This window comes from Ambystoma mexicanum, chromosome 4q, assembly GCF_040938575.1.
Source record: "Ambystoma mexicanum isolate Mex_15411 chromosome 4q, UKY_AmexF1_1, whole genome shotgun sequence".
NCBI classification, from domain to species: Eukaryota; Metazoa; Chordata; class Amphibia; order Caudata; family Ambystomatidae; genus Ambystoma; species Ambystoma mexicanum.
Window position 1 is genome coordinate 199,873,491 of NC_090928.1, and position 25,103 is coordinate 199,898,593.

Here is a 25,103-nt window from a genome sequence, read left to right on the forward strand (position 1 = left end):
GCCAGGGTCTGATGCTGGTCTGTCCTCCTCCTTTCCCACTGTTTTAGTCCTGTCTGAATAGCCCAGTCAGCTCGGAAGTGTCAGTCACTCGCTACATGGGCAGGCAAAGCGGAGGTGCGCCAGGGACTCCTTTCTCTATTCAACCGGCCTGCAGGGTTCTCGAAGGTAGGCCTGTCCATCCTCCCTGCATGTCCCAGCTGTTACAGGCACCTGCAGCCGCGCTCAGTCTAATTCAGGCGGCTGCCCCGAATTCCACACTCTCTCGCTCCTCGTCCTTCCTTAGGTCTCCCCCATTCAGTCCCTCAGTCTTCCTACCGTTCCTGTTGTAGGATGCCTGCATGCAAGTAACGCGAAGCATTTGGTCTTGCTCGAGTGTGGTTTAAATAGCCCCAATAAAATAGTCCAGGTAAAGTAGTCCCTAGGCTACCACACCCAAAACACTAGACCGCATAGCTTGGTTCTTACGAACCAAGCTATGTGCATGCCTCCATGTTGGCTGACACTACAATAAGGTAGTTCCCAAGCACATTGTTTTTCATGGTCTATGAGCCTGGCGCCATAGGCACCAGGACTGGCCCCATGAAGGCTTTTGAAGAGGATGCCAGGCTCTAGAGGCCAGAGTCCTGACTCCACCTGGCCAATGGGTTTGCCAGAGGGGGTTTTGGGCGAGGGTCGTGACATAACCATACTACATGTGAACTCAAATGTGCTAGCGCAATGTCAAAACAGCTAGCAACTTTAAGGATAAAGAAGTTAAGGACCCTCCTTTACCAATTTAACGCTCAAAGTTTATCATGTTTGGGGTTGGAGATGATTTGCTATTGAAACCATCTTTGAATGAGTACTGGGTGAATTTGTTCACACATGAATTAGATGGCTCTGTGGTTCACTTGAAGCCTTCTGCATGATGAAATGAAACTAAGAAGTTATACAAAAGGATAGAAATGTGGCTCCACAGAACACGTCCCGAATTTGTGGAATGCAATTTAATGGCAAAGAATGAACCACAAAGAGGGATTTTAATGAAAATGAGTTTTTGGGGTGAACTACAGGATGAAGCCAATGCAGATTTCCTACCGTGCCTCGTTTTCCCTTCTCTTTTAACTGATCCAACAGAGATGTCCATTTTTTGGGATATTATTTTATCAAAATTGGAAGAAAACTGCTTGCAAATGTACACCATCTAGGTAATTTTGTAGATCTCTGGAGCTGCTCAGCGATGTCGAGGTTTCACTTATCATTCTTCAATTGGCTAAGCTACTATAAATGCAGTTGCGATTTGTCTGAATGGTATATCAAGGAGGAGATTTGCCTGGCAGAGCAAAATTGCGTTGCCCTCTCAATCAGTGATGGCAGGACTGTTTATTCTAGTTGATCCCAAATCCCTCAAATGTAATCTGCTCCTAGTGTCACCTCGAATCTGTCATCAATGACTTATATAAATGGCATCCTACGGTCTTTAATTTCCTCCTAATTGGCAACAATCTCACTGAGGACTTTAGAGAGCACAAACACTGGGCTGCCCTAAAGGTTTGAGGCCTTTTTTTTTTTAAATCAGAAACATGCCCCGCCCAGTTGTGCAAACATTCCACTGGACTACACTTGGAAGAGTTGTGTCCGAAAGTATCAAAGATGCCAGTGTGCTTTGGGAACTGTTTCTTCGATGGTGCTATTTTCAGACACTCCGATTATCCTACTCTCCCCAGTTGTATTCACCATTTTGCCCAAAATAAAAGTATGGCTGGATCCCAGTTAGTCCCATTGCCAGGCTCATCTACCTACCTACCTACCAACCAACCAACCTACCTACCTACCTGTGAGCCCATTTGTTGCCAAACAGTAGGAAGTAGCTGGGTTTTCATCAGAAACTAGCCATAGCATCTCCAAGAAGGGATTGCTCTGTTATGCTCAAGCTTATTAGTGAACAGGATACCATCTTATGGCTTTCAAGAAATGCCAGATCAGATATTTATAGACACTACCCCGAGTAAAGATGCCATTTATTGGGAAATGTTAAGTTGCATTTGAAGAGAACAACCACTCACATGTTTTATGCAACAGGGAATTAGAAGAGCTTTGGTATTCTGACAAACTATGACCCAAAATGTAGAAATTGTGCTTTGGAAGAATACTTTTACATTAGACTAACAGTTTAAGCTGAGGTTTGACAAATGCTGATCTACAAAAACACTTTTTCCCAAAGCAAAATAAAACTGTTGCCTGCTCAAAAATTATTTTATAGCACGGCAAAGAAAATTGTGGTGGCGTGTGGTCATTAATGAACTTCGTTAACTGGGTTGGTGAAAAAAGATCCAAAGCTCTATAATAAGTTCAAGCTGAAGACCTAGCCAACTACCTTTTCAATAGATGGACGAATACTTGAATATAAAAAAGTAATCCAAAAACAGAACGAGCACTTAAGGTTAGGGAGCCACCATCCCACTAGAGCTACTGTTCTTTTTCCTACTAGGTTCACTCCCATCCTTAAAGGTGCACCATCTTGAGCCAAGTTCAATGCGATTAAGACAGACAAAGCAAAGCAAATCACTGTTGTGTCCCTTGCACACCTCCCTACCCAGCTACATTGTTCATAACAACTGCAAAGGACTGGGATGAAGACTTCTTTGGGAAGAATCAACTTCCACTTTGTTAGGGGCAGCATGTAGGTTCAGGGATAGATGTTCATCCCAGCGAATGCATTCCCTTTTCAAGGCTGATCAAATCTGCTGTTTGCATCAAAATACCGCTTTCGGGAAATAGGGGCGTTTTGGTAAACAGGTGATCAGCGATTGGTTGCCGATGGGAAAGCATCCATCCTATACCTGTGGTTGGCTTTCGGTTAATCCTGCTACTACACCCCATTGTTTCTTTTGAAACTCAAGAGAGAGGTCATTAGATTAACTTAAAGGATAGGCACACTACAGAGGTCAGCAAACAACCACCGCTGTGAAGATCGGCTTCCTACTGTGTTCTGGGGCTACTTCCATCCATGCAAGGGAGACCCACACAATAAGCCGACAGGAGGAGCACCTGCAGAAATGAGACCATGATAGCAGCTCTCTGCACGAGTGGGTCACAAATTCCTTCATTCCAGGAGCGGTTTTGGGAATCCCAGTAAAAGAATACAGAGGTACGAAAGGCCATAGAATACAATGAGCCTTCTGAGGACAAGGCTTGAGGGAGAGAAGAAAGTCTCCTGCACCGCATTCTCTCTCTGGCAAATTTCCCCATCCAAGTCCCATAACCACTGAAGTTACAGTGGTTTTCAATGTGCACACCCACCTCATCTTGTATTATGCTGCAGGAAGTTGTGGAGGCACTTTTGTGACACAGGAAGGCTGCTCCCGTGCAAGCAGTAGCCCAGATCCCCTTCTCGCCGGCGGCATATGTGCTACATTGCAGAACAATGCAGACCAACTGACAGCCTTGAGTTTTCGCTGAGGTGCAAATTTCGGTCTGTACAGCGAGAAATGGAAACTTTGGGTGCTAGCACGCAAAGGTGGTGTGAATCTTAAACTCTGTGCCATCATCACCATTTCACATTCTGCTCTCAACCGAATATTCAAGCTTTCGAAAAGCAACTCTGTGCTGGAAAGACGGTTAAAAACAGCTTTGACAGTTTGATTGAAGTGGAAAGGTTGCAGGTGTTCCAATATCAATTCCTAACCTAAATATCTATTCAGGACCTAGTCTGTCCACTCAGCAAAGCTCCTCTGACACAAACCTACACAAATACACAGCCAATCGTAGCTTGACCGCCTTTCCCTCTACCCCACCTCTAAAGACTTCCCCTGTAGGTTGTTTGTGCTTCTAATAGAGTACAGCCCCACCCATTCGAAGTAACACACAAAGCCTTTTCTGAAATTCTACCATTAGAAATATGTAGTTTGATTTTTTTTTTTTAAGAATAAGAGTATCATTCCTGGACTGAGAGGCCAATGGCCTGAAGGTTGCAAACCAATCCCAACAGTGTGCATTGTCACCCACTGATCTACAAGAAACAAGACCTTGCTTTATAGTGATCTATCCAGGTATCCACATGTTTCAGTAGTGAAGTACTGTCCTCCAGTATGGTGCACAGGCCTTGTTTTATCCCTGTGTCTATATTACTACTCTGCTTTCTTATGAAGTTCGTTAAGTCCGACGGTTCGCTGCCATCTCAGCACCAGAGGGGACATCAGATGAGCTGTGCTGCACCTTACAACCCATCTCAAATCAATATTCTCCTTTCCAAGTTGCACACACTACTACAAACGTGCATTGCCCAGTCAGGCACGTTTTGTATAGATAGCATGGTGCAATCTCGCCCTCCTTTTTCTGTTGGCGCTGGACTTCAAGAATACAACTGCCCCCTCGAGAGACAGTGTTTGTGTTTTGCAGACTTGATCTCCAAGGTGTAGAAGGACCTCTGCCAACATCAGCATTCTTCCTCTAGAAATGCAAATGGAATGTTCCTGGGAGGAGCTATATATTCAACATCCCAATGGACGGGACTAAAAGCACCCATAATGAGGGTTATGGGCTACAAAATAGACACTTGTATTTACTATTGTAAAATGTTAACCGAGGATTCCCAGCACAACGACGGGGAAGGTTCATAGCATGTGAAATTATGAAAGATCCAATGTAGGAGAAATGGTAAGGCCTACACACACACTTTGAACCTAATATGCTTGAACATGTCTCAAAAAGGTGAATAATAAAAGGGGAAGTGCCTCTGCTATGTAAAATAAGTCAGAGGCCACGCAAGTGACAGCAGTAAACAGTACAAGACCACATAACACAATTACACCAATTAACTACATAATCTCCCATAAACTTCTACACCATTTTGCCTATGCATCACCATTAAACGAAGGTCAAAAATATGCGCCACACCTATATTGGGTAAGGATGGCAATGGAGATCGTGACCCTACTAACTGAGACCTAGGCATAACTCCCAATCTGAAAATATGTTTAAGTGGATGGAACAGAACACAGTACTGCTCGCGTTGACGTCCAGTGTCCATTTTAGTGCACGCAATGAGCTTGCGAGAGGGAGGAGAGTAGAGCACATTCGTCTCTGGTTGACCCAGGGAGATCCGAAGGAGCACTCCATCTTTCTGCAATGGACTTATCACTTGGTTAATGCAATCATTTCAGAAGCACTTTCAGGTGAAATTCCTGGTTAGCCTATTTGTAGAAACTGCTACTAGGTATGGCTTGCGAGAAAATGGAACAAAACTAAACAATTCTCGTCACTAAGGCCACTATATAAGGGAAACATTTGCTAGGCATAAGGTTTCTTTTGCTTCTTGGCTTTGTATCTTAAATAGTGTCATTCTAGTTTCTGCCTGGAGTCTCAAGATGTATGTGAACATACTGAAGTTGATGTATGCTGTGTTCGCAACAACAACAGCACTGCCCCAAGAACATGGGATCCGATCGAGACCTCGTCACACACTCATTTTTAGTCTTCACTTTCACGTCAGAAGTAAACCGCCTCGACTTTACAGTATCCTGCGACTAAGGCTTTGCCACCAATTGCGACACAGCCTTGCTTGGCCATTCCACATCGAGCTGATACGGTTTACTAAGAACAAAGTAATCAAACGCAGAACTTTTAAACCGTGCTTTCAAATCACAGGCACATGCAGCAAAGGAAAAGGGGCCAGAGGTTTCAAAGCACAAACATACATATTTCAGAAATGGAGTCCTTGCATGGCAAGCTGACAAACCTGGAGCTAGTCTTCACCTGGCATGAAAAAGAAAACTGAAATAAGCTCCTGCTTGATTTTACAGATCTAAACAAAATATTGGTACTCGTCATATTGTCATAGGTGCAGACATCGATCACTCGCAGGACCTTTTAGGAAAAGTCATGGCAGAGTCTACCATAACGAAGTGCCTGCCCACCGTCTGGGACAAGATTAGGAAGCCAGAGAAACTCTGGTGCAATTCCATAACATGTTCATTGCGTCAGGTCAGTAAGAAGTCACATCATACAACTGCGCCGAATCAGCAATCGCACTTCACTTTTCATATGACCAACACCAAGAATATTTCTCCCTTCTAAAAAGTGTTTAATGTACTTGCCATCAGACCCTCACAAATTGACGCGGTACAAATGTCCTTTGAAATTCACAAAACCAGTCATTTAACAGAGAGGTGATGACGCCCATTTATATATACACTTTATTCTTGTAATATGTAGTAACGTTGTAAACACGTATGTACCTGGCCTTCACTTTATTAAATAAACATACTATTATTAAAATTATCTTTCGTGGTCCGACTTTAAACAGCACTACTCACTGCTAACTTTGACCCCATTATCAGCCTACAGGACATTAATACTGCCCCCCTATGTAAAGGTGGTCGCTCCTGGTGAATGCCCGGTTATGGTGTGCCAGCATACTGTCTATTTTTAGCATGCTCGTCTCGTTACTATTGTGCGTCATTTAACACAAAATAATCACCTTTGCAACTTGCTGTGTACATCCGCCCCTGCTCCAATCCCACCTCTAATCACTCATTGCATGTTGGCCGACTCTCAACACTATCCACAAAACCTCTTCAAATTCGCTCTATTCTTCAAAAAAAAATCCATTGCCCGACACTCCCTTATTTAGCCAAATCCCTTCCGCGCACCTTTTGCTCCAACAACGCAATCTCTTGTCTCCCTGCCCCTGCTACCCCCCAACCCCACTGCATCTCTCCTGGCCCATCGCCACTGGAAGCGCCCTCACCATGCCTACTCCCTGGGATCTGACCCGGACATAACCCAGGACATCGTGCCTCCCACGCAATCTGCTTTCCTGCGTTGTACATTCTGTGTATATGACTGCATGAAATGTATATTACTATTTGGCTATGTGTATATACAGTGCATTTCCTGTTTTATCAGTCTGTGGTCACTAGTCCATGTTTTTACTTGAAACTTCGCCCTCTGCCACAGCCATTACTCCTGGCTTATTTAATATATTTTGCCGCCAGTAAAGCACCCTGTAAAAGGACTGCTCTCCTTCCCTCTATCGTCCTCATGAACAGTGTTCCCCTTCAAGGCCCTCTGCTTTTTCAATAACAAGAAAAATACATTCCTGATGACTCAACCTCTCCAGAAAATAAAATGGGTGTCGTAGCTACAACTATGAGCATGCATAAACTACAAGTGAAACTGGCTAGAGGCATGCTTGCAAGATCCCACAAACCACCCACAAACACACCACATAACAAAATGTCACATGCGAAGATCTGGGGGGCTTTTTTGAATATGTACTAGTTCAGCTTTGAAAATTGTATATGGATGTGTTTCTTTTTGTTTTTCTTTATTTTTCCTGTTTCTTCATGTATTTTTCCTTTTATGTTGTGTTATGAAGATGTGTGACTTATTGCCCATTTCTGTACCGATTGTAAATAAAGAATTGAAAAAACAAAATGTCACCTATGGAAAAAAATTCGAAATTATATTTTCAATCTCACATTTTTTTTTTCTTAATTTAGGCCACAAATTGCATTCCTTCAAAATAGGATTTTAATTCCTAAATGAATGCACTGCGTCAGTATAAAGGGTGAGCAACAGGCACAAGGGGCCCACCTCTTCCAAAAACATGCGCTAAAGACGGCCATATGCTAGCTGCTTGCAACTGGTGAGGTTTTTCCAAAGGCCTGAAGGCCAGCATGCATCAGGATATCCGGCAAAAGAAGAAACAAAATGCCATGGGCATTAACAGACTTATTTTTAATAACTATCCATCAAAAAAACAATGCCTTCATAACGTAACAAGCAGTTTGTAAAAATACTATCTGGGTCATGTAACCCATCAAATTATCGAAAACACTGTTTTGGCGGTGCTGCTATTTTAATAACACCACAAAGCATATCAAAGTATGACATTTTACAACATGCCGAGTCCTAAAGCAGCAATAGGAGACATGCAGCGATAACATACTAATATACAGCATTACTCTTTTGGCACTTGGAAATCTTGTAAAAAGTTCCAGGAAAGTGTTTGGCGAGCATTTGACATGGTTAGACAGATTCAGTAAACATAAGACTTTATTAAGAAGTACCCGTAACAGGATGATTTGCCGGCTGGTCGCCACTAGCATTCCCATAACTAACAAGTCTGTTAACACCCCCCCCCCCCCAATCAACATTCCATACAAACTTCGTTCGTTGGTACGCGGGACAGATCACGTGCCACGCGCTATGAAAAGCACAATACTACATCATGACATATCCCTTTTTATTTTATTTTACCAGAAAAGCATACTAACACGATGGTATGCAGTACACGTCTGCAATAAAGAAGTGGCAAGATGGGGGTCATTTCTGAAGAATCGGTCACAACATACAATCTCGGAATTTTGCAAGAACACTTGTATGCCGCCAAAGGTGTACCCCTTTTACTACCTCTAGCATGACCCTACTCCAAAAATTCCCTAAATCTGTTCCACCAACTAGTTCTCCGGCAGCTCCCAAGCTCCTCTTTCTTGAACATACTCCCAGTAGCATTGACTCCCACACCAGCTGCAAAAGTTTGGCAACTGTCCGCCGGACCTTCACCATCTGTCATGTGAACGGAGGATAGCTCAGGGGCAACGTGCTGTCGTTGAAGAAAGACCATGCATAGTAACAGAGGTTCGAATCCCAGATTCGCGCTTAGAAATTGCAGGTTTAAGCGAGTTGAAAAAAATAAAACAAATGCCTAAAATTACATATACATTTTATAAATCACATTCCCTTCTCTAGTACTTTGTAGATGCAGTGCATCCTCTGACCACCACGTACCACCCGACTCCATAACACACATGTCCTTTCAACACAAACCCCCCCTATTCCACCACCTGCCATCACTTAGCTTGACATCAGTCAACACAGTGGAATCATAAAAGTAAAATGCACCTTTAACAGCACACTTTGTATTTGTATTTTATTTATTTATATAGCGCAGCTGGCCCAAGGGCATCCGGGCGCATCACTTAACATACAAGAAATAATACAGATTTACAGATAGTATACAGAAGATGGAATTGTTACAAGTAAGGTACAATTACACAATTATATGGACATCAAAATTACATATGTACAACAAAAGTAATCATAAGGTCTGAGCAGAAGGGTGGTTAGCGTAAAGTCTGACTCAAGTGCTGGTCTTGGGCAGATAGCCAGGTTTTGGCCTGCTTTTTGAACACTAGGAAGAAGGGTGCCACTCTGAGAGGGTTGGGTAGTGAGTTCCAAAGTTTTGACGCCAAGACTGGGAAACTGAAACCCCCTGATCTCTGAAGGTTGAAGTGGGGTATAGAGAGGCAGTTAGGCTGGGCGCTTCTGAGGCGTCTGTTACAGGTGTGTATAGTAAATCTATTGGCCAGGTAACTAGGTGCTTGGTTGGCGAGGCATTTATGAGTTAGTGCCAGAGTTTCTAGAGATACTCTTTGTGTTACTAACAGCCAGCGGAGACCCTGTCTGGTGTCAGAAATGTGTTGATTCCTAGGGATGTTTAATGCAGCTCTGATAAATGAATAATCTCATCAATCTCGATTACTTGCACCCCCTAATCTGTGGTCTACTCCAACAGCCTCCTTTCTCATGCCTCTCCCTCTTAAGCAGCTTGACAGGCCTTAGTGTGGCAACATGCACTCTACAAGCAAACAAACATATCTGTCCTTTCTAATGTTGCTTTTGTCTATTTGCAGAGAGATAATCCCAGTTTGAATTGGGAGGTATATATGTGCACGTTTTACAGGAATAATACAAAGGAGGTCTTTTAACATTCATTTTTCAATCCACACAAGGAAAGGCATTCCCAAACCGTACAAATCTATATTCAGCTAGCATTTTGCAATTAGGGTTTTACTCTGCACGTTTTGGCAACTGTAATGATTGTTTTGAACCACAAATCAATGAACCAATGATTCAGTGAGATCCTGCGAGCTGAAAGGACCTTCCCAACCTAGGCTTGGGAGTGAGGCACTATGTGCTGCAGCGAAGTAAGGTCCATAGCAGACTCAAGCAGACCCATCCACAGGGGCGGCTTTCTTCCTAGAATGCTTGTTAGCAAACAAGTGTTTTAGAGCAGCGTACACTCAGGCACACCCTATAACAACCAGAAAGCTCCCAAAACACCCCAAACTGAAGATTACAACTTGAGCCCATGCTTCGTCTGAGGTTGAACTTTCATCCTAATGAGATGGCACCTTCTTTGTCTTGATCACTTTTTGCTTTCTAAAGCCTTTGCATACCCAACATCTGTGGCTTCTTCACAGTGACTGCACTCAGGGACCAGGCAGAAAAAAAGGAGATTTCATGATCTCATCTTAAGGTTGGACCTCAACCATTCCGAATTATGCGAGCATAGAGCACAGTTGACGAGATCAGGCAGAGCTCCCAGCTTAAAACTGGAAAATGAACACATTGATACACTAAAGCACGTAAGGATAATTAATGTCATGAAGTCGACTCAGGACGCTAAACTCCGACTAGAAAAGAGGTCAGTGGGTCACAGAGACCAAATAGCTTGATTAACAGCAATAGCAGGCAAACTCAAAAGAATAACCAGCATTCGATCCTCTTGGTGGACAAGATGGCCACTTAATTCAGTGATTCAGGGAGGGAGGGGGTTTTTCAATAAACAGATACTAGGTCAGGAAACCGCACACACAATTGCAACACAAAAGACAAATATCTTACCGGAAGGCTAGATGGCCTTTCCTGTTGGAGTAGACTCAGATCTTCGTGGTTGGGCTTTCCTGCGACGATAGGAGGCTGAGGCCTGGTTCCGTAGCCTTCCTGAGACAGGTCCTGTGAACAAAAAAGGGAGACCCATTGGTTTCCTCAAAGTGCCATGCGGTTTGCATTTTTCAAAAATCACTGGGGTTAGTATAACAGTTCATCATTGCATGTGCCCGGCTTCACAGCCCAACAAAATGGGAGACGTTTTCATGGTGTGCACATTGACAGGAACATCTACAGAGTGCAGATACTCAGCCTGAAAGATGTATTCTGTGGCGGTCAACTATCAATTAAAACTGTGCCTTGACTGCCAAAACATACTGTTGGCTACACTGATCAACGAACCGTGCTTCAACTCCTATGCCTCTTTTTCCCTGTAAACTGGGAGCAATGTGACAGTACTGTAAACTATACACAAGTAATAAAGTAACATGGTAAACCAGTTCCTGGTGTCAGTGGCTAACTAGCATACAGGGTACAACCATCAAATGTCACAAAAAAGGCCAGCAGTTGAATCAACACTTTAGTAACAGAACAATGAGGCTTGCGCAGGACAAAGGAGAGACGGCTATTATTTGAGCACGGATTTATGCTGGACGAGCAACTGCAACCCCCCCCCCCCACTCCCCACCGCTTACAAGTTTCTTCCCACGTGTCCCTTGTTCCCCCACTGTGTTGAACAGCAGGTTGCTGTGGATTAACGGTAAAGTTTAAAATCAGCAAACGGCACAAAGCCTTTTCTACAGAAGCTTTGGCCCTTTCACAGAAGAGCAGAAAGGAGCAAGACAGCTTCACAATAGGCAAACAAATGAGCAACCCTCAGCTTCCCTTTCTATTTAAAATACTCATACGGCTTCATGTCCACGTGCAGGCATCAAACATCACCAAGTCCCCCGGGGCACTAGAAAGGCTACACGCGGAGGAACTTGGATCTACAGCGAAGGGGAGGCGGGTAATGCGATGGGAGTCGCAGGGGGTGCAAGGCACACATCAATGAAGCAACCACGCTCGCTCGCAATGGTGGCTCACTTCTAGCAGTCTCAACCACGCACTCCCCCGCTCACCCTCTCCGACAGTGGGGCTAGAGGGAATACCATGCCCCTCAGATGACCGGTTTCTGCCGGTTGGGTTCTATTAGTTTCCACACCCTCGTTATTTCAAAGGCTGCGAGGAAACTCCAACAGTGTGCCACCAAGTGATCCATCTGCACCCTTTCCCATTAATCTGTCAATCTGCCATACTGCCTATGTTGCACGAGAAGCGCCCAACTTGCCAGCCAACTTCAAGGCCACCTCTCCTATCTGTCAACCCGACCCATTTACCAGATTCAATCTACCAGCTCGCCTTTCCAAGGCGAATATCTAACCACTTCCCTTATCCAGAATCCATTCAGTTCGGGTTCCACAACAACCCATCTACCCCCTGCGCCCAAGTGTTCGCTTCAGCCCTGAGGGAGTCTCTTTCCCTCCAAGACCCAGCTTCCCTTGGAGGGTTACCAGAAACCAAATCTATCCGGCAGGCACATTCCACTTACCCCACTTCCGACCAGGCCAAACAACCGCCTCTGTTCACCCACCAGCCTACCTCACTAACATTTTCAAACACCAGTTCAGTGTGCAAGCCATTTACTAGCTACACTGTTTGCTTCTTCAAACCTCGCATTGCTCCAATGGTCTCTGCTAATCACCCTCCATCCTATTGCCATCAATGACTATCCAACAGCAACTTTAACCACTCAAATGTGCCTAAGCAAAGCATCCACCTGCTCACAGCAACCAATGTCATTCTACCAGATTACTGCACTTGCCAAGCAAGCATTGAATGGTTCCACCAGCCAATGCTCTCAAACACTTTGCAGTTCTGCGGGTATGCACCTTCTACTAATACTACCTCACCCAATTTTTCACTTGAGGGTGCTTTCGCTCTACGTTGGGCTCCTTTGGTTTGGTCATGGAAACCTTCATGCTATTTCAACAGCCTCTCCCATCAGAAGATCATTTTACGCCTAATTCTTCTGTACAAAACAAATACATAAGCTAAATAGTGGGCTGGTGGATCCTCCTTCCACCACCAACGTTTTGGATGCACTCAACTCCCTGCTGTACTTCAGGCAAGCTCCACTCTTTAACCCACTTGAGCACACCAAGTATGAATAACCAGGTTACTCACCGAAGTGACCACCTTACTCCTAAACCCATTGTCCCCTTTCCTCCATACTTATGGGACATCTCTCCGTCCTGTGAGACGGGACCGGAGCACTTTGTAAAAAGCATCCAACTTTTTTTTCTCCAAAAATGTGTCCTTCCTCTTTCTGCGTGGGGCCCAGCACGCGGCCGTAACCCCGCCCACCTCGGCTACGCCCCGCGCATCGCCCATCAGTCCTTTTCTATCGCCAGGTCAGAGACCTATTAGCAATTACAGAGGAACCTTATTAGAGGGGACGGCGGGCGGGCGTACGTACGTACAGAGGAAAGGGGACTATGGACTAGGAGTAAGGTGGTCACTACAGTGAGTAACCTTGTTATACTCCTACGCCCTGTCCCCTTTCCTCCATACTTATGGGAGATTCCAAAGCACTCCTAACTGGAACTGCGGGAGGATGGCCATACCCCTTATTGAAAAAGGTTCTTCAGCACAGCCTGACCAAACTGAGCATCCGCTCTCGAGCTCATATCAAGACAATAATGCTTACAAAAAGCAGATGGGGAGGCCCAAGTAGCTGCCCTAGCGATGGACTCCCAAGGGACGTACTTCTGAAAAGCAACGGCAGCTGCCTTGCCTCGCACCAGGTGTGCATAAATACCCTTAGGAGGTTTCAGCCCTTGGATGGTGAAAGACTCCGTAATGCAGGCGGCGATCCACCAAGAAATAGTTGCCTTAGACGCCTGCTAACCCAGAGGGTTACCGAAAGTTACCGAAAGTCCCAAAAAGCTGAGAACAACTCCTAAGCTCAGCAGTCCTGTCAAGGTAGAACTTAAGAGCCCTTCTGACATCGAGACAGTGCAGAACCCTTTCTGCCTCTGAGGTAGGGTTCGGAAAAAAGACTGGCAGGGAGATTGACTGATTCAGATGGAACTCAGTTACCACCTTCGGTAGAAAGGCAGGGTTTGTCCGTAGGACCACCTTGTCCTTGTGAAAAACCAAGAAGGGATGCTCCACTGACAAGGACTGGAGCTCACTCACTCGCCTTGCTGAGGTAACAGCAACCAGAAAGGACACTTTCCATGATAGTACTCGAGGTCCGCCATGGGTTCAAAAGGCTTATGGCACAGCGCTGTCAGGACTACATTTAGGTCCCACGGTGGGTGCGGACTACGAACTGGAGGGTAAAGGAGTGTCAAGCCTGCAAAATGCCTCTTGACGACTGAGTTACTCAGAGAGTAGGAACATTGGTCTGTAGAAAGATAAGCGGAGACTGCTGAAAGGTAAATTCTGCAGGACAGAACGTGACCACCTGACTCTGCTAGGGAGGACACGAAGGACAGCACAGTGTCAATCGTAGCCACCCTTTGGGCCAAATGCTTTCCCAAACAACAATGACAGAACCCGAGCCATTTACTCCTGTATTGGGATCTGGTCGAGGGTTTCCTGGCTGCCTGGATAATACGCATGTTATCCGTAGACAAGTTAAGATGCTCTAAAGACCTGAACTCAGGCACCATGCCGCCAAGCTGAGCGATTGTGGGGAGGGGAGTCATATCTGCTGCTCTCCCTGATGAAGAAGATCGGGGGTCACAGGTAGCCTGATCGGCGGATACACCGACAGGTGTTGAAGTTCTGAGAACCAAAACCTGGCCGGCCACCAGGGGGCTATGGGTAGAAGGGAGCAGTTCACAGAGTTCTTCAGCTTCAGCTTCCAAATTGCTCGATGGACTAGAGGCAGAGGCGGGAAGGCATAAGCTATCATGTTGTGCCATGGAATCTCGAGAGCATCCCCCAGAGAGGAGGCTCCCAGCCCCCCTCTGGAAGCATACAGAGGAAGCTTCCTGTTCACCGCTGTAGCGAAGAGATCCACCTCCGGCGTGCCCCAACGCGAGAAGATCCATGAGAAGACCTCTGCCTTCAACTCCCGCTCGTAGCCGACCACTGTCCGCCGGCTGAGGGCATCCGCTGTGACATTCAGCTGGCCCGGAATGTGTACTGCAAGCAGCCAGACACCATGAAGCACGGCCCACTCCCAAATCTGGATGGACAGTTCCACAAGGGGGGCGGGGGGAGGGAGACTTTGTTACCCCTTGCTTGTTGATGTAATACATTGACACCACATTGTCCATGCGTATGCGGACCACCTTGTTGGCAATGACCGGTCTGAACCCCTTGAGCGCTAGAAAGATCGCCAGAAGCTCCAAATGATTTATGTGCAGGAGCTTGTCCTGAGGCGATCAGAGGTCCGATACTTGTAGAAGATCTAACGTCGCACCCCACCCCAGGAGGGAGGAGTCTGTCGTGATCGTCACCATCGCTGAAAGAGGACCACCATTCCAGGTCCACTCTCATGGAAGCCGGAATCCTTATCAGCCTGGAATCCGGGTCCACAGCCTGACGCCAAGAACTCCTTAGAGCCATCTGGGTCCGTCTCATCTTGAGACGAGCAAGAGGAAGAGCCAGCACACACGAGGCCATGAGGCCCAGAAGCCTCTGGAACCACCAGGCTGACATGCTCTCCGACTGCGCAAACATCTGACACGTGGCTAACAGATCCGCCATTCTGTCCCCTGTCAGGTACACTCTGCAGTCGATCGTGTTCCAGCGAAAACCCAGGAAAATCAGGTCCTGCGAGACTGTCACGGAAGATTTCCGCCAGTTCACCGACAGCCCAAGATGGAACAGGAGCTGAAGGAGAGACTGGAGATTGCCCGCCGCTGCCAGCGGACAAGGGCTGCGTAAGAGCCAGTCCAAATATGGATACACATGGATACCCTGGAGACGAAGATAGGCCGCAATCACCGACATCTTCGTGAAGACACGCAGCGCCGAGCTGAGGCCAAAAGGAAGCACTCAAAACTGGAAGTGCTCCTCTCCTAAAGAGAAGCGGAGAGATCTCCTGTGTGGGTTCCAAATCAGGATATGCATGTATGCATCCTGAAGATCCACGACGCGGAGCCAATCGCCCATCTGCAAGGAGGAGCGTATCTGGCTGGCGTGATCATCTTGAATTTCTCTTGGGGTAGGAAAAGATTTAACTGGGAAAGGTCTAGAATGGTGTGCAGGCCGGCCTGGTTGGGTTTGGGCACCGTAAACAGCCGGGAGTAGAAGCCCTCCCCTCGCTCCCCAAGGGGAACGGGTTCCACAGCTCTGAGGTCCAGAAGTTTCTGAACTTCGGCTTTGAGGGAGGGCGAGCCCGACAGTTGAAAAGGAGGGTGGAGTGGTGGGGTGGGGGGGGGGGTAGAGGTAGGGGTAAGCGGAAGCCCGCCCGAGCAACTGACAAGACCCATCTGTCTTCTGTGATGGTCTGCCACGCCTCCCATTGAGAAGCAATGCGTCCTCCCAACGGGGTCTCGTGCGAGCGCGGAAAACCCTCATTTAGTAGGTTTATTGCTGGCGGTGCCATCTGAACCGGAGGAGGCGGCTGAGGAGCAGGAGAAAAACCGTGTCCGTTGTTGCCTACGGTGGTTGTTCCCAGCAGGGGTATCCACTCTGCGAGATTTGCGGTTGAGGAAGCCCCTAAAGCCAGGGGAAGGTCGACTCTGCGACAACGGTCTCTGGGTTTTGAAAGGAGCCTTTACCAGGACAGACAAGGACTTAGCTGTCTGAGTGTTATCCTTTGTCTTGGTGAGCTCTACATCTGTTGTAGAATGAAAGAGCTCTTTCCCATCGAACGGGAGGTCCAACACCTTGTCCTGCACTTCTTTTGAGAATTTAGTTGCATGCAGCCACACCTGCCGAGAGGTATCAACCCCCAGCATAAGGCCCCGATCCAAGATGTCTACGTGATGAGCCGCAGCCTCCAGGAGATCCTGGGCCAAGACCCTGGCGTCGGATAGGCCTCCTTTAAAGTCTTCCAGCTTCTCCACTGGGATAAACGCCTCAAAATCCGACAGACCTTTCCACATCCACATGTAAGCTCCCGCTAATATCAATTCAGCGTTGGCCTGCCTGAGCTGCAATGCCGAGTTGGCGAAGATTTTCCTCCGAAGGGAGTCGAGGAGCTTGTCCTCCTTTCCCAGAACCTGAGTAGCGGTTGTGGAAGAGGATGCTGCAGGACTGGACTGCAAAGTGGAGGCAGCCACTACTGTGGAGGAGGGAGGCGGACAAGACGACAGGGCCACCTCTTGCGAAGAATGCAGCCTGTATCTCGTGTCAATTTTCTTATTGACAAAAATTCCAGAGTGTGGCTTTTCCCAGACTCTGCGGACCTCAGCCAGAAAGTCCTTCTGCAAGAACAGGCCGGTACGCTTCAAGGGAGACAGGGTGAACGCTCCAGAAAGCACGCCCTCCTGCGGAGCGGGTGTCTCGGGCACTGGAACATCTAAGAAGTTCATCATGTCCAGTACCCGGTCATGAAAAGCTCTGATAGAGCGGGGAAGGTCCTTGCTGTCCTGATCACCTTGCGCGACATCCGACAGGTCAGGATCCTGCTGAGCCGTGTCAGGCACTGCCTTGTCCAGGGGACAATGGGGGCAAAGGTGGAAGAGTGGGGGAAGGCACCCTTGGCAAGGGAGGCGCCGGCGGAACCACCGGAGGAACAGGTGGAGCCGGAGGCGCGGGAGGACATATCTCCCTAAAGAGCCCTTTGAAATACTCCCTCATGGGGTCGGTACGCATAAGTGATTGAAATTTACCACACAAAAAAATAAATAAATAAATAAAGAGTCCTCCGGAGACTGTTTCGGAACCTGAGGAGGCCTCTCATGAGGTGGACAAATCCAGGGTCGTAACGGGGAAGGGTACCACACTGGCCCCTCCACCGACATATCCACATAAATCAACGGTGCCGACCCTGCAGGCAACAAAACATTGTGCGGAAGAGGCATCCGAGCGTTCCAGTCCAACTGGCTGATAAGGATGCGCACAAGGTACTCTGTTCACCCAAGGGACCCAGCCCTACACCTGAGGCCGATGGCGTAGTTGTAGGGGTAGCACCCAAAATGGCTGCCGTGGCGGGAACTGAGGGGAACTGCGGCACATGAGGAAGTGAGGCAGGGGCCCCCGTTGATGGATCAGGGGTGTTAACTTTAGCCTTAACATAAGGGACCTCGGCAGAGCCGGTACTGTGAGGCCTGGAATGTTTTTGTGACATACCAACCGCCAAATTAGCCTTCGAAGGAAAGGAAGGACCTCGGCACTGCTGGTAAAAGAAGAACTTTGCTTCTTTGCCCCCTCAACAGGTCTGGTGTCGCCGCAAGAGCGGGAACGGTGAGAAACAGCTTTCACCGACAAGGCCTTGCCAGGCCTCTCAGAACTGTTGGTAGCTTTAGCCTCTGGACGAGGGACCTCGGACCCAGGCCCGGTAACAGCCTTGTCTGCGCGGGCCTCGAACATCCGTTTGGTAACAGCAAGCCCACCCAAGGCCTCGGGGCGCACCCTGGTCTTATTTTTGAGGGAAGCCGACAGAGGCCTCAGAGCGAGCTCCGGTACCCCACATCTCAGTAGAACTGGGTCCACAAACAGCCCCCCCCACAGGAGAGGCCTCGGAGCGTGCTCCGGTATCCACAGGCCCCTTACGGAGACCCTCGGAGAAAACTCTGGTACAATGATTAGGCCCAACGGGCACCTCAGGACGAACCGCGGTGGCAGAGCGATCAACGCCCCTCCTGGCCCGAGAGGAACCCGGAAAGGTATCCCCCGGCTGGGGTGCTCTGAAAAGTAAAGAACTTACCAGGCGTTTTTTCTTCTCGTCGATGAACGCCTGAAAATGTGAAGGAGGAGTTCGCCGGAACACCTCCTCCCACCGCTCCAACCGACGTTGAAGTGCCCGGACCGAAAGGGAGTCGCAGTAAAAACAGGAGTCCCAGCGGTGATCCGGAGCCCAAGCACTCTAAACAAATAGGATGGGGATCCGCCCTTGCGAAACAACAGTGACACGATCAACAATCTGGAAAGTATAGTTCGAACGACAGACAGACTAGTACATGATCGCTAGCGAGAGCCAGAAAGGAAAAAAGGGGAGAAAATCTTCAAGGATGCAAGTGCGTCCAGTCCCGAACAAGCGGAGAAAAGGACTGATGGGCGATGCGTGGGGCGGAGCCAAGGTGGGCGGGGTTACGGACGCGTGCCGGGCCCCACACAGAAAGAAAGGACGGACACATTTTTGGAAAAAAAAATTTTGGGGATGCTTTTTACAAAGTGCTCTGGTCCTGTCGCACAGGACGGAGCGATGTCCCATAAGTATGGAGGAAAGGGGACGGGACATAGGAGTATACATTTTACAAGAGGAAGAGTTCTCTGGTTCCCAAATGGATCCAAGTCCACTGAGAAATGTCCCCGTTGAGGGCCGAGTGACTTTGATGGACACTACAGTCACAGTAATATACTCTAGGTTTTAAAAATAAGCAAGGCCAAGGTAGAAATTAAGCATAGTCCAGCTTCCCACAGTAATCTTTCCCCCGACCCCGCCAATGTTAATTTTTGCAATCACATCACCATTAAAGAACCCATAGGAGGACCCTCTAGACCGGGGGTCTGCAATCTAAGGCGCTCCAGATGTTTCATGCTATGACTCTTATGTCTTAACATTTATTATTCACACATGGCTTAAAGAAAGCCTCAACTCCCTTAGACGGTTCAAGTGTTTTTATTGAAAGTTTCAGCAGAGAGCTAGGGCTGCCCCTCTCCCTCATTCATTCATTCTCCCTCGTTCATTCCCCATTTCCTGGGTTAGTATATACTGACCATTGTCCCCCTACTGTCCAATTTACAGTCTAGCTAGTTGGGATCACCTGAAGGCAACAGCCTTTTCTATCCAAACTTCCTCAGGGACCTCCTAGACTAGCCTACAATATCAATTGGTTAGTAGCTACTAGAGGATCTGGGATGTTCCTCCAGATACCCCACCTTTGTCTTCTACTTGTACACTGTTCCTCTCTCTACTTCTATAGACTTCTCTCCTTGGCCCTTCTTCACCCACCTTTGCACCTACTCTATGCTTCTTCACTCCCCATCCGCTGTCTCTCACTCTTATTACCTGCCTTCAGATTTTGATGTTACTGCGCCCAACTCCACTTTACTGATCCCACCTCCACTCAACCTTCTCCCCGTTCACACACCTTTCACTCTCACAACCACTTCACATTCCTCCTCTACATTCCCTCCAATGGGAGCAGTCGCTAATCTTACAAGTCACCCACAAACCAATACCTCAACTCTTTCAAAAACCGCCCCCAACTCCACCATCCTTTTTCCTGCTGGTCTCTTGGTTTGCCAATTCCTTCTCCTCTGACCTCACCTGATCAACCCAAAACGTCCTGTTAACCGTGGTTACTCTTAACCCTCTCCTCATCCTCTAATTGGTTCTCTGATCCTGAACAATATGGCACCATTTTCCTTGCCCAGGAGGTGCCACAATTCTATTACGTATCAAAGAGCAGGTTAAGCCCCACAACTTTTCTCCATGCGGGGCCCGCTGTCCTTCTGCAATGGCAGCTAGCGCTGCAAAGTATCAGAGTTTGTGTTGGGAGACCGTGGCTCAGTGCCACTTCAGATAACTGGTTCTTTTTTGTGGTTGCCACTCTGCTTTAAGTTCCTGGTGGTCTACGACAGCCACAGCGGGTTTACCTCTGTGCGCATCTAGGCTGGGAAATGACGTGCAGCATCTGAAACAGCAACGTAGAAGCATCTGCTACTAGTTTGTTCACTCCCTGCAAATGGCATCTGTATGTGGACTGCATGGAGCACTGATGGGCTGCTATCCTGCGGGTGGTCTCTTCTCAAAGTTGTTGCTTCACTTGCAGTTTTAGAAAAGAGAACTGGGCCGGCACTTTCCTTTAGAGGCATGGGGTAAGGCAAGTTGTTAGTTCACATGTAAAGACTGGCACATGTGGAGGGGACAGGAAATGAGGCCCTCTCCTGCCACAGTCGCCTTGTCCCCCCGCTCTGGCTTCCACCCCAATAGGTCCGTCACACAGCTGGAATCATCCTTCACATTTTAAATTCTGCTGTACACCTGCTCTTTAAACTCCCCCTATGACCACATTACTCTTCGACAATTACCCATGTACCTGCTTCCATACCCACCAGTCCCCTCGAATTGTTATCTCTTAACTTTTACTCTGCTCTCTTTTTTCAATACACTTATCCATTCTTTTCATTCAACATCTCAATATCATTTATCCAATGCTCTTGCTCCTTTACAGACCCTGGTTTCTGTTCTTTTACACTCCTTTCAGGCTCAGCTATTGTGTAGCTTGCTTTAAAAGGTGCCCCTCAGTCAACCACTTACTTGATATGTTAATGTTATGTTAAAACAACTTATAGCGGACTAGGAATCTAGAGACATAAGAGCACTGAGTAGTATCAGGAAGCATCAGATCCAAAGTGTAGCTGAGTAATCATCTGGTAAATAGAGAAAAAGGTGGATTTTCAAGAGAGTTTTAAATGATGCACCGCTAGGTTCAGCTTTCCATGCGCTGCCCATGTGTTTCCAGACTGAAGCGGTGTGTTTGGAGTGGAGGTTCCACCTACCGGACCTCCCTCTGGCCCTGATTGGCGGTTCACACCGCTGAGATACAAGCCCCACGACAGGCTACTAAGCCTCCTTAAGCCATCACTGTAGGCCAGCCACTGTGGTGAAGGACCCCAAGGGTAAGGGCAGCCCCTACAGGCAGCCCCAGAAGGTGTCTGAAGCTGTCAGCAGGCTGTCATCCACTAGAATTATAATCACCAATCACTGCCACCCAACACCAAACACCCTGCCCACATATACAACCCCAGAAACCACTGTGCCCCCGGCCGGCGTGGAGCTCAAGCAACAGGTAAAGCAGTGCTGTGCAAATTATACCTGGCCGCAGCGGAAAGCCGTGCCTATTCCCCAAGCAGTTGCCAACTAGCTCCCACCTCGATGCATCTCGGTGGTTGACAGACATAATTCCACCCACGTGAAGCATAAGCAGCTTTGGATAGTTTCCAAACGTGCCAAAGAGGACCAGACAGCCATCAACCTGCATCAACAGTCAAAGTAGGGAGAACTACTGGTATGTTAATGCTCACCCCATTCTAACCAACACCACCCGTAATAAGTACTTCTACCGCTACACATAGCCAACCAGGACACCTTCTGGGGAATCCAGTGAGGACCCAATTTACAAGCTTGCATTGAAGCGTCTATTGTATTGTGAAACCCAGGCCTTTTCTGCCACTGTCTAGGAATTTCAAATCTAGGTGCGTTTCCCATTGTTGGACACTGCCGACCACCCATGTCCACATATTGCTAGTCCATAAAGGAAACTTAGACAGGTAAGAACCACAAACGGGATGGGCAGGGAGGTTCCAGAATCCTCTAACCTAAACATTGCAAACACTTGGGTGGGTTTGCGATGCCACTTCTCAATGTGCGTGCCAACCACGCAGACAAACTACAATACCAAACACCCAGGATAATCACAGATGCAGAGCACAAAAACGCAAAGATAAAGAGGTAAGGAAAACCTGCTAACCCAACTCGACACTTCTCTGCACAGCAATCCGCATGTACTTCACCACATTGCAACGGACAAACACATAACACGGCACAACAGCATATGGAAATTAGCCCTGACCCGAAAACTGCGCTTAAACTCAGCAAACGGTGCAACCCGAACTGAACCTGCCAAAAGGACATCACAAATCTCACTGTCCTATGCCAATACACCCTAACACCCACACCCCGCCTCTTTCAGGTCTGCCAGAGTGCCTGGGGACCACTCTGGTGGGGATAGTGTGCAGTAGACATACCATTAACATTGATCATCCCAGGGCGGTCACTCCTGTTTTTAGATCTCAAGGCAGTTCAACGACTGCCTCCAGAGGTCAACTTAAACAGAGGGGGTAGACAGGAACATATCTGATCAGCCTATTACATAAATATTAAGGAGTGATGCTGTAATGATATCTACAAGCCAAGGGGGCCACTTTACAATGAATCCGAGCTGCTGCAGGCATCCAGTGACGACAATGTAAGGAGTCTTAGGAGTGCTAAATGGGTGATTCGTGATGATTAGGGGAGGGCTCTGTTATTTTAGAAGGCCTGAACTTTTAGAATTTGGGATCCATTAAAGGAGACTTGCAGTAATCCAGCTCGGATCCTGCAAAAGCTCTATCTATAATATCCAGGTATAAAGGGCCATGGAGAGACAAATCTGTCGGAAAAGTTGCAGGTTAATAAGTATTACTAGTGATTACCTTAATGTGGGCGATAGGATGCTAGAAAAAGACTATTTTTGAGAGCACTGAAAAGAACAAAGGCAACCTGAAAAGAGGAAGGCAGCAGAGAATTACGAATTGAACGGGAAGAAAAGGAGATAGCAAGTGCAGCTTTTCTGGTATTAAAACTAAGGAAGTCTGATTGCATCCAAGTTTTAACTTGCATGAATGTAATCTCAAATGATCAAGTTCAGTGACGATGTTGGAAAGTTTGAAAAATAATTTAGTCTTGTCGGCTTAACAGTGAATGCATACATCTAACGTGGAAAGCAGGTCATGGAAGGGATTCATGTAAGAAAAAAGGAAACAGAATGGGGCCCTATGGACAATACTTCACAAGTAGAAAAGCAGATTGAATGCCATCTAAAACAGACCGAACAATCTAAAAGAAATGTAAAAACTTTTAAAGCTTGACAGACACCCACGCAACTGAGCTCCACTGTTGAAGTAGAAAATGATGTGCAACAGTGTACAACACTGCAGAAAAATGAAGCATAACCAAACGGAGCGTCCATGTTCTCTACATTCCATAGCAGCTGTAAGCAGAGTGGTTTTAACAAAGCCAGTTTCACAAGAAGATAAGAAGGTGATCCGAGGCTGCTGGCTAGGACACCACCAGCAGTGGTGAGCATGGCCATGATTTTAAGGGTGGAGAACAAGGGGGTTCTTCCCACCCAATTTATGACACCATTTTGTCCCCTTCATTTGGCAGGGAATCCCTTTCCTTTAGATGTCCTGTCCCCCCGCAACCCTCCCCCAAACATTTTCAACAAAGTTACTCCACTGGTAATGCAGAACCAGGGAACACAGTTTGTCCTAACATCATGCCCCATTTATCGTCCACACTCCTGAGGGTCTCCAATCCTGTTGAAGTCAAAGTGTAAACGGATTATTTGCCTAGTGAAGTCTCAACAAGCAACTGGGATACCACATCCATTTTGATCATCTAGGAACAAGCGTTCCGGTTCTTGGCTTTCATAGAAGACTCTAATGCACTCTTAAAATTTTAGTAGTAAAACACACTGCCACTGGACTAAATTAGCGGACAACAACCTTTTGTAAAAGCAAAGTGAGGAAATGGAGATGGAATCCTCTACATCTGCGACATGGAGTCATTTGGTAACCCTACATATGGACTTTACAAGACTCTTTCCAAAGTTAGAACGACATAAATCAAACGGGCAAGGTAATCAAAAGTGGTGCTGTGTGGCAGCCGCATGCCGTCAGTCAAAAATCGGCCATACATGCCAGCAGCCAAGACAATCATACTACACGAAAGCAATCTGAAACTCAGGAGTAACCTCAATGACGAGCACTTTTCTGTGGCAGAAACAAAAAATAATGAATCACCGTTGAAAAAGAAAAATGAAAGTTCATGCAAAGGGCAGTTTTCACTTTATTGTTAGCAGTGGTAGTTATTAAAGACTGCACGATGGAAAGTACCAGTATTGTGAAGTTATAGTGACTATCGAAGATTGACATTCATAACTTTCTTTACTCCTCTTCACCCCGCAAAAAATAAAATCACACTTTGAAATTAAACATAAATCCAGTCAACCTAGTAAAAAAAATAAAGAAAAATTGGAGGTCATTTGAAACACTAAGGGGGCAGATATATATTGTGGAAAAGATTGTAAACTAGTGGCTTGCAGATGCTTAAAAAAGAAACAGTCGTTTTTGCTTGCAATTTATAATAATACTGAACTTCAAACTAATACTGAAATCAAACACCGTCCGTCAACTGGGGCTTTAAGTGGGCTGCGCGTCCCCCACCCCCCAGCAATGCATCCAGCACAGGTGCTAAAGGGGGATGTATGTGATTTCTTCGAATATATTTATCCTAATGGAGATTTCACTGAATCTATTTCACCGAAAAACCAAATATTTTAACGTTCTCTATTTTTTTTTAATGCGGGGGGGGGGGGACTCCCTGAAGCATCCCCTCATCCCTCCTTACCCCACAACCCACCTATTATGCATTACACATATACCATTTCCCCTATGTTTTTCGGTGAAATCACATTAGAAGAAATGGTATTCGAAAAAATCTA

The 25,103-nt window shown here is 46.9% G+C and overlaps 1 protein-coding gene across 4 annotated transcripts in view; it reads right to left on the reverse strand.

Moving 5' to 3' along the window:
* ARID1B (AT-rich interaction domain 1B) overlaps positions 1-25,103 on the reverse strand; it is a 1,170,625-nt gene that overhangs the window by 808,866 nt on the left and 336,656 nt on the right. For all 4 annotated transcript variants that reach the window (XM_069607734.1, XM_069607732.1, XM_069607733.1 and 1 more), the window contains one exon: positions 10,675-10,785. In XM_069607734.1, the coding sequence (XP_069463835.1) occupies positions 10,675-10,785 (111 nt within the window). The remainder of the gene's footprint in view (positions 1-10,674; positions 10,786-25,103) is intronic.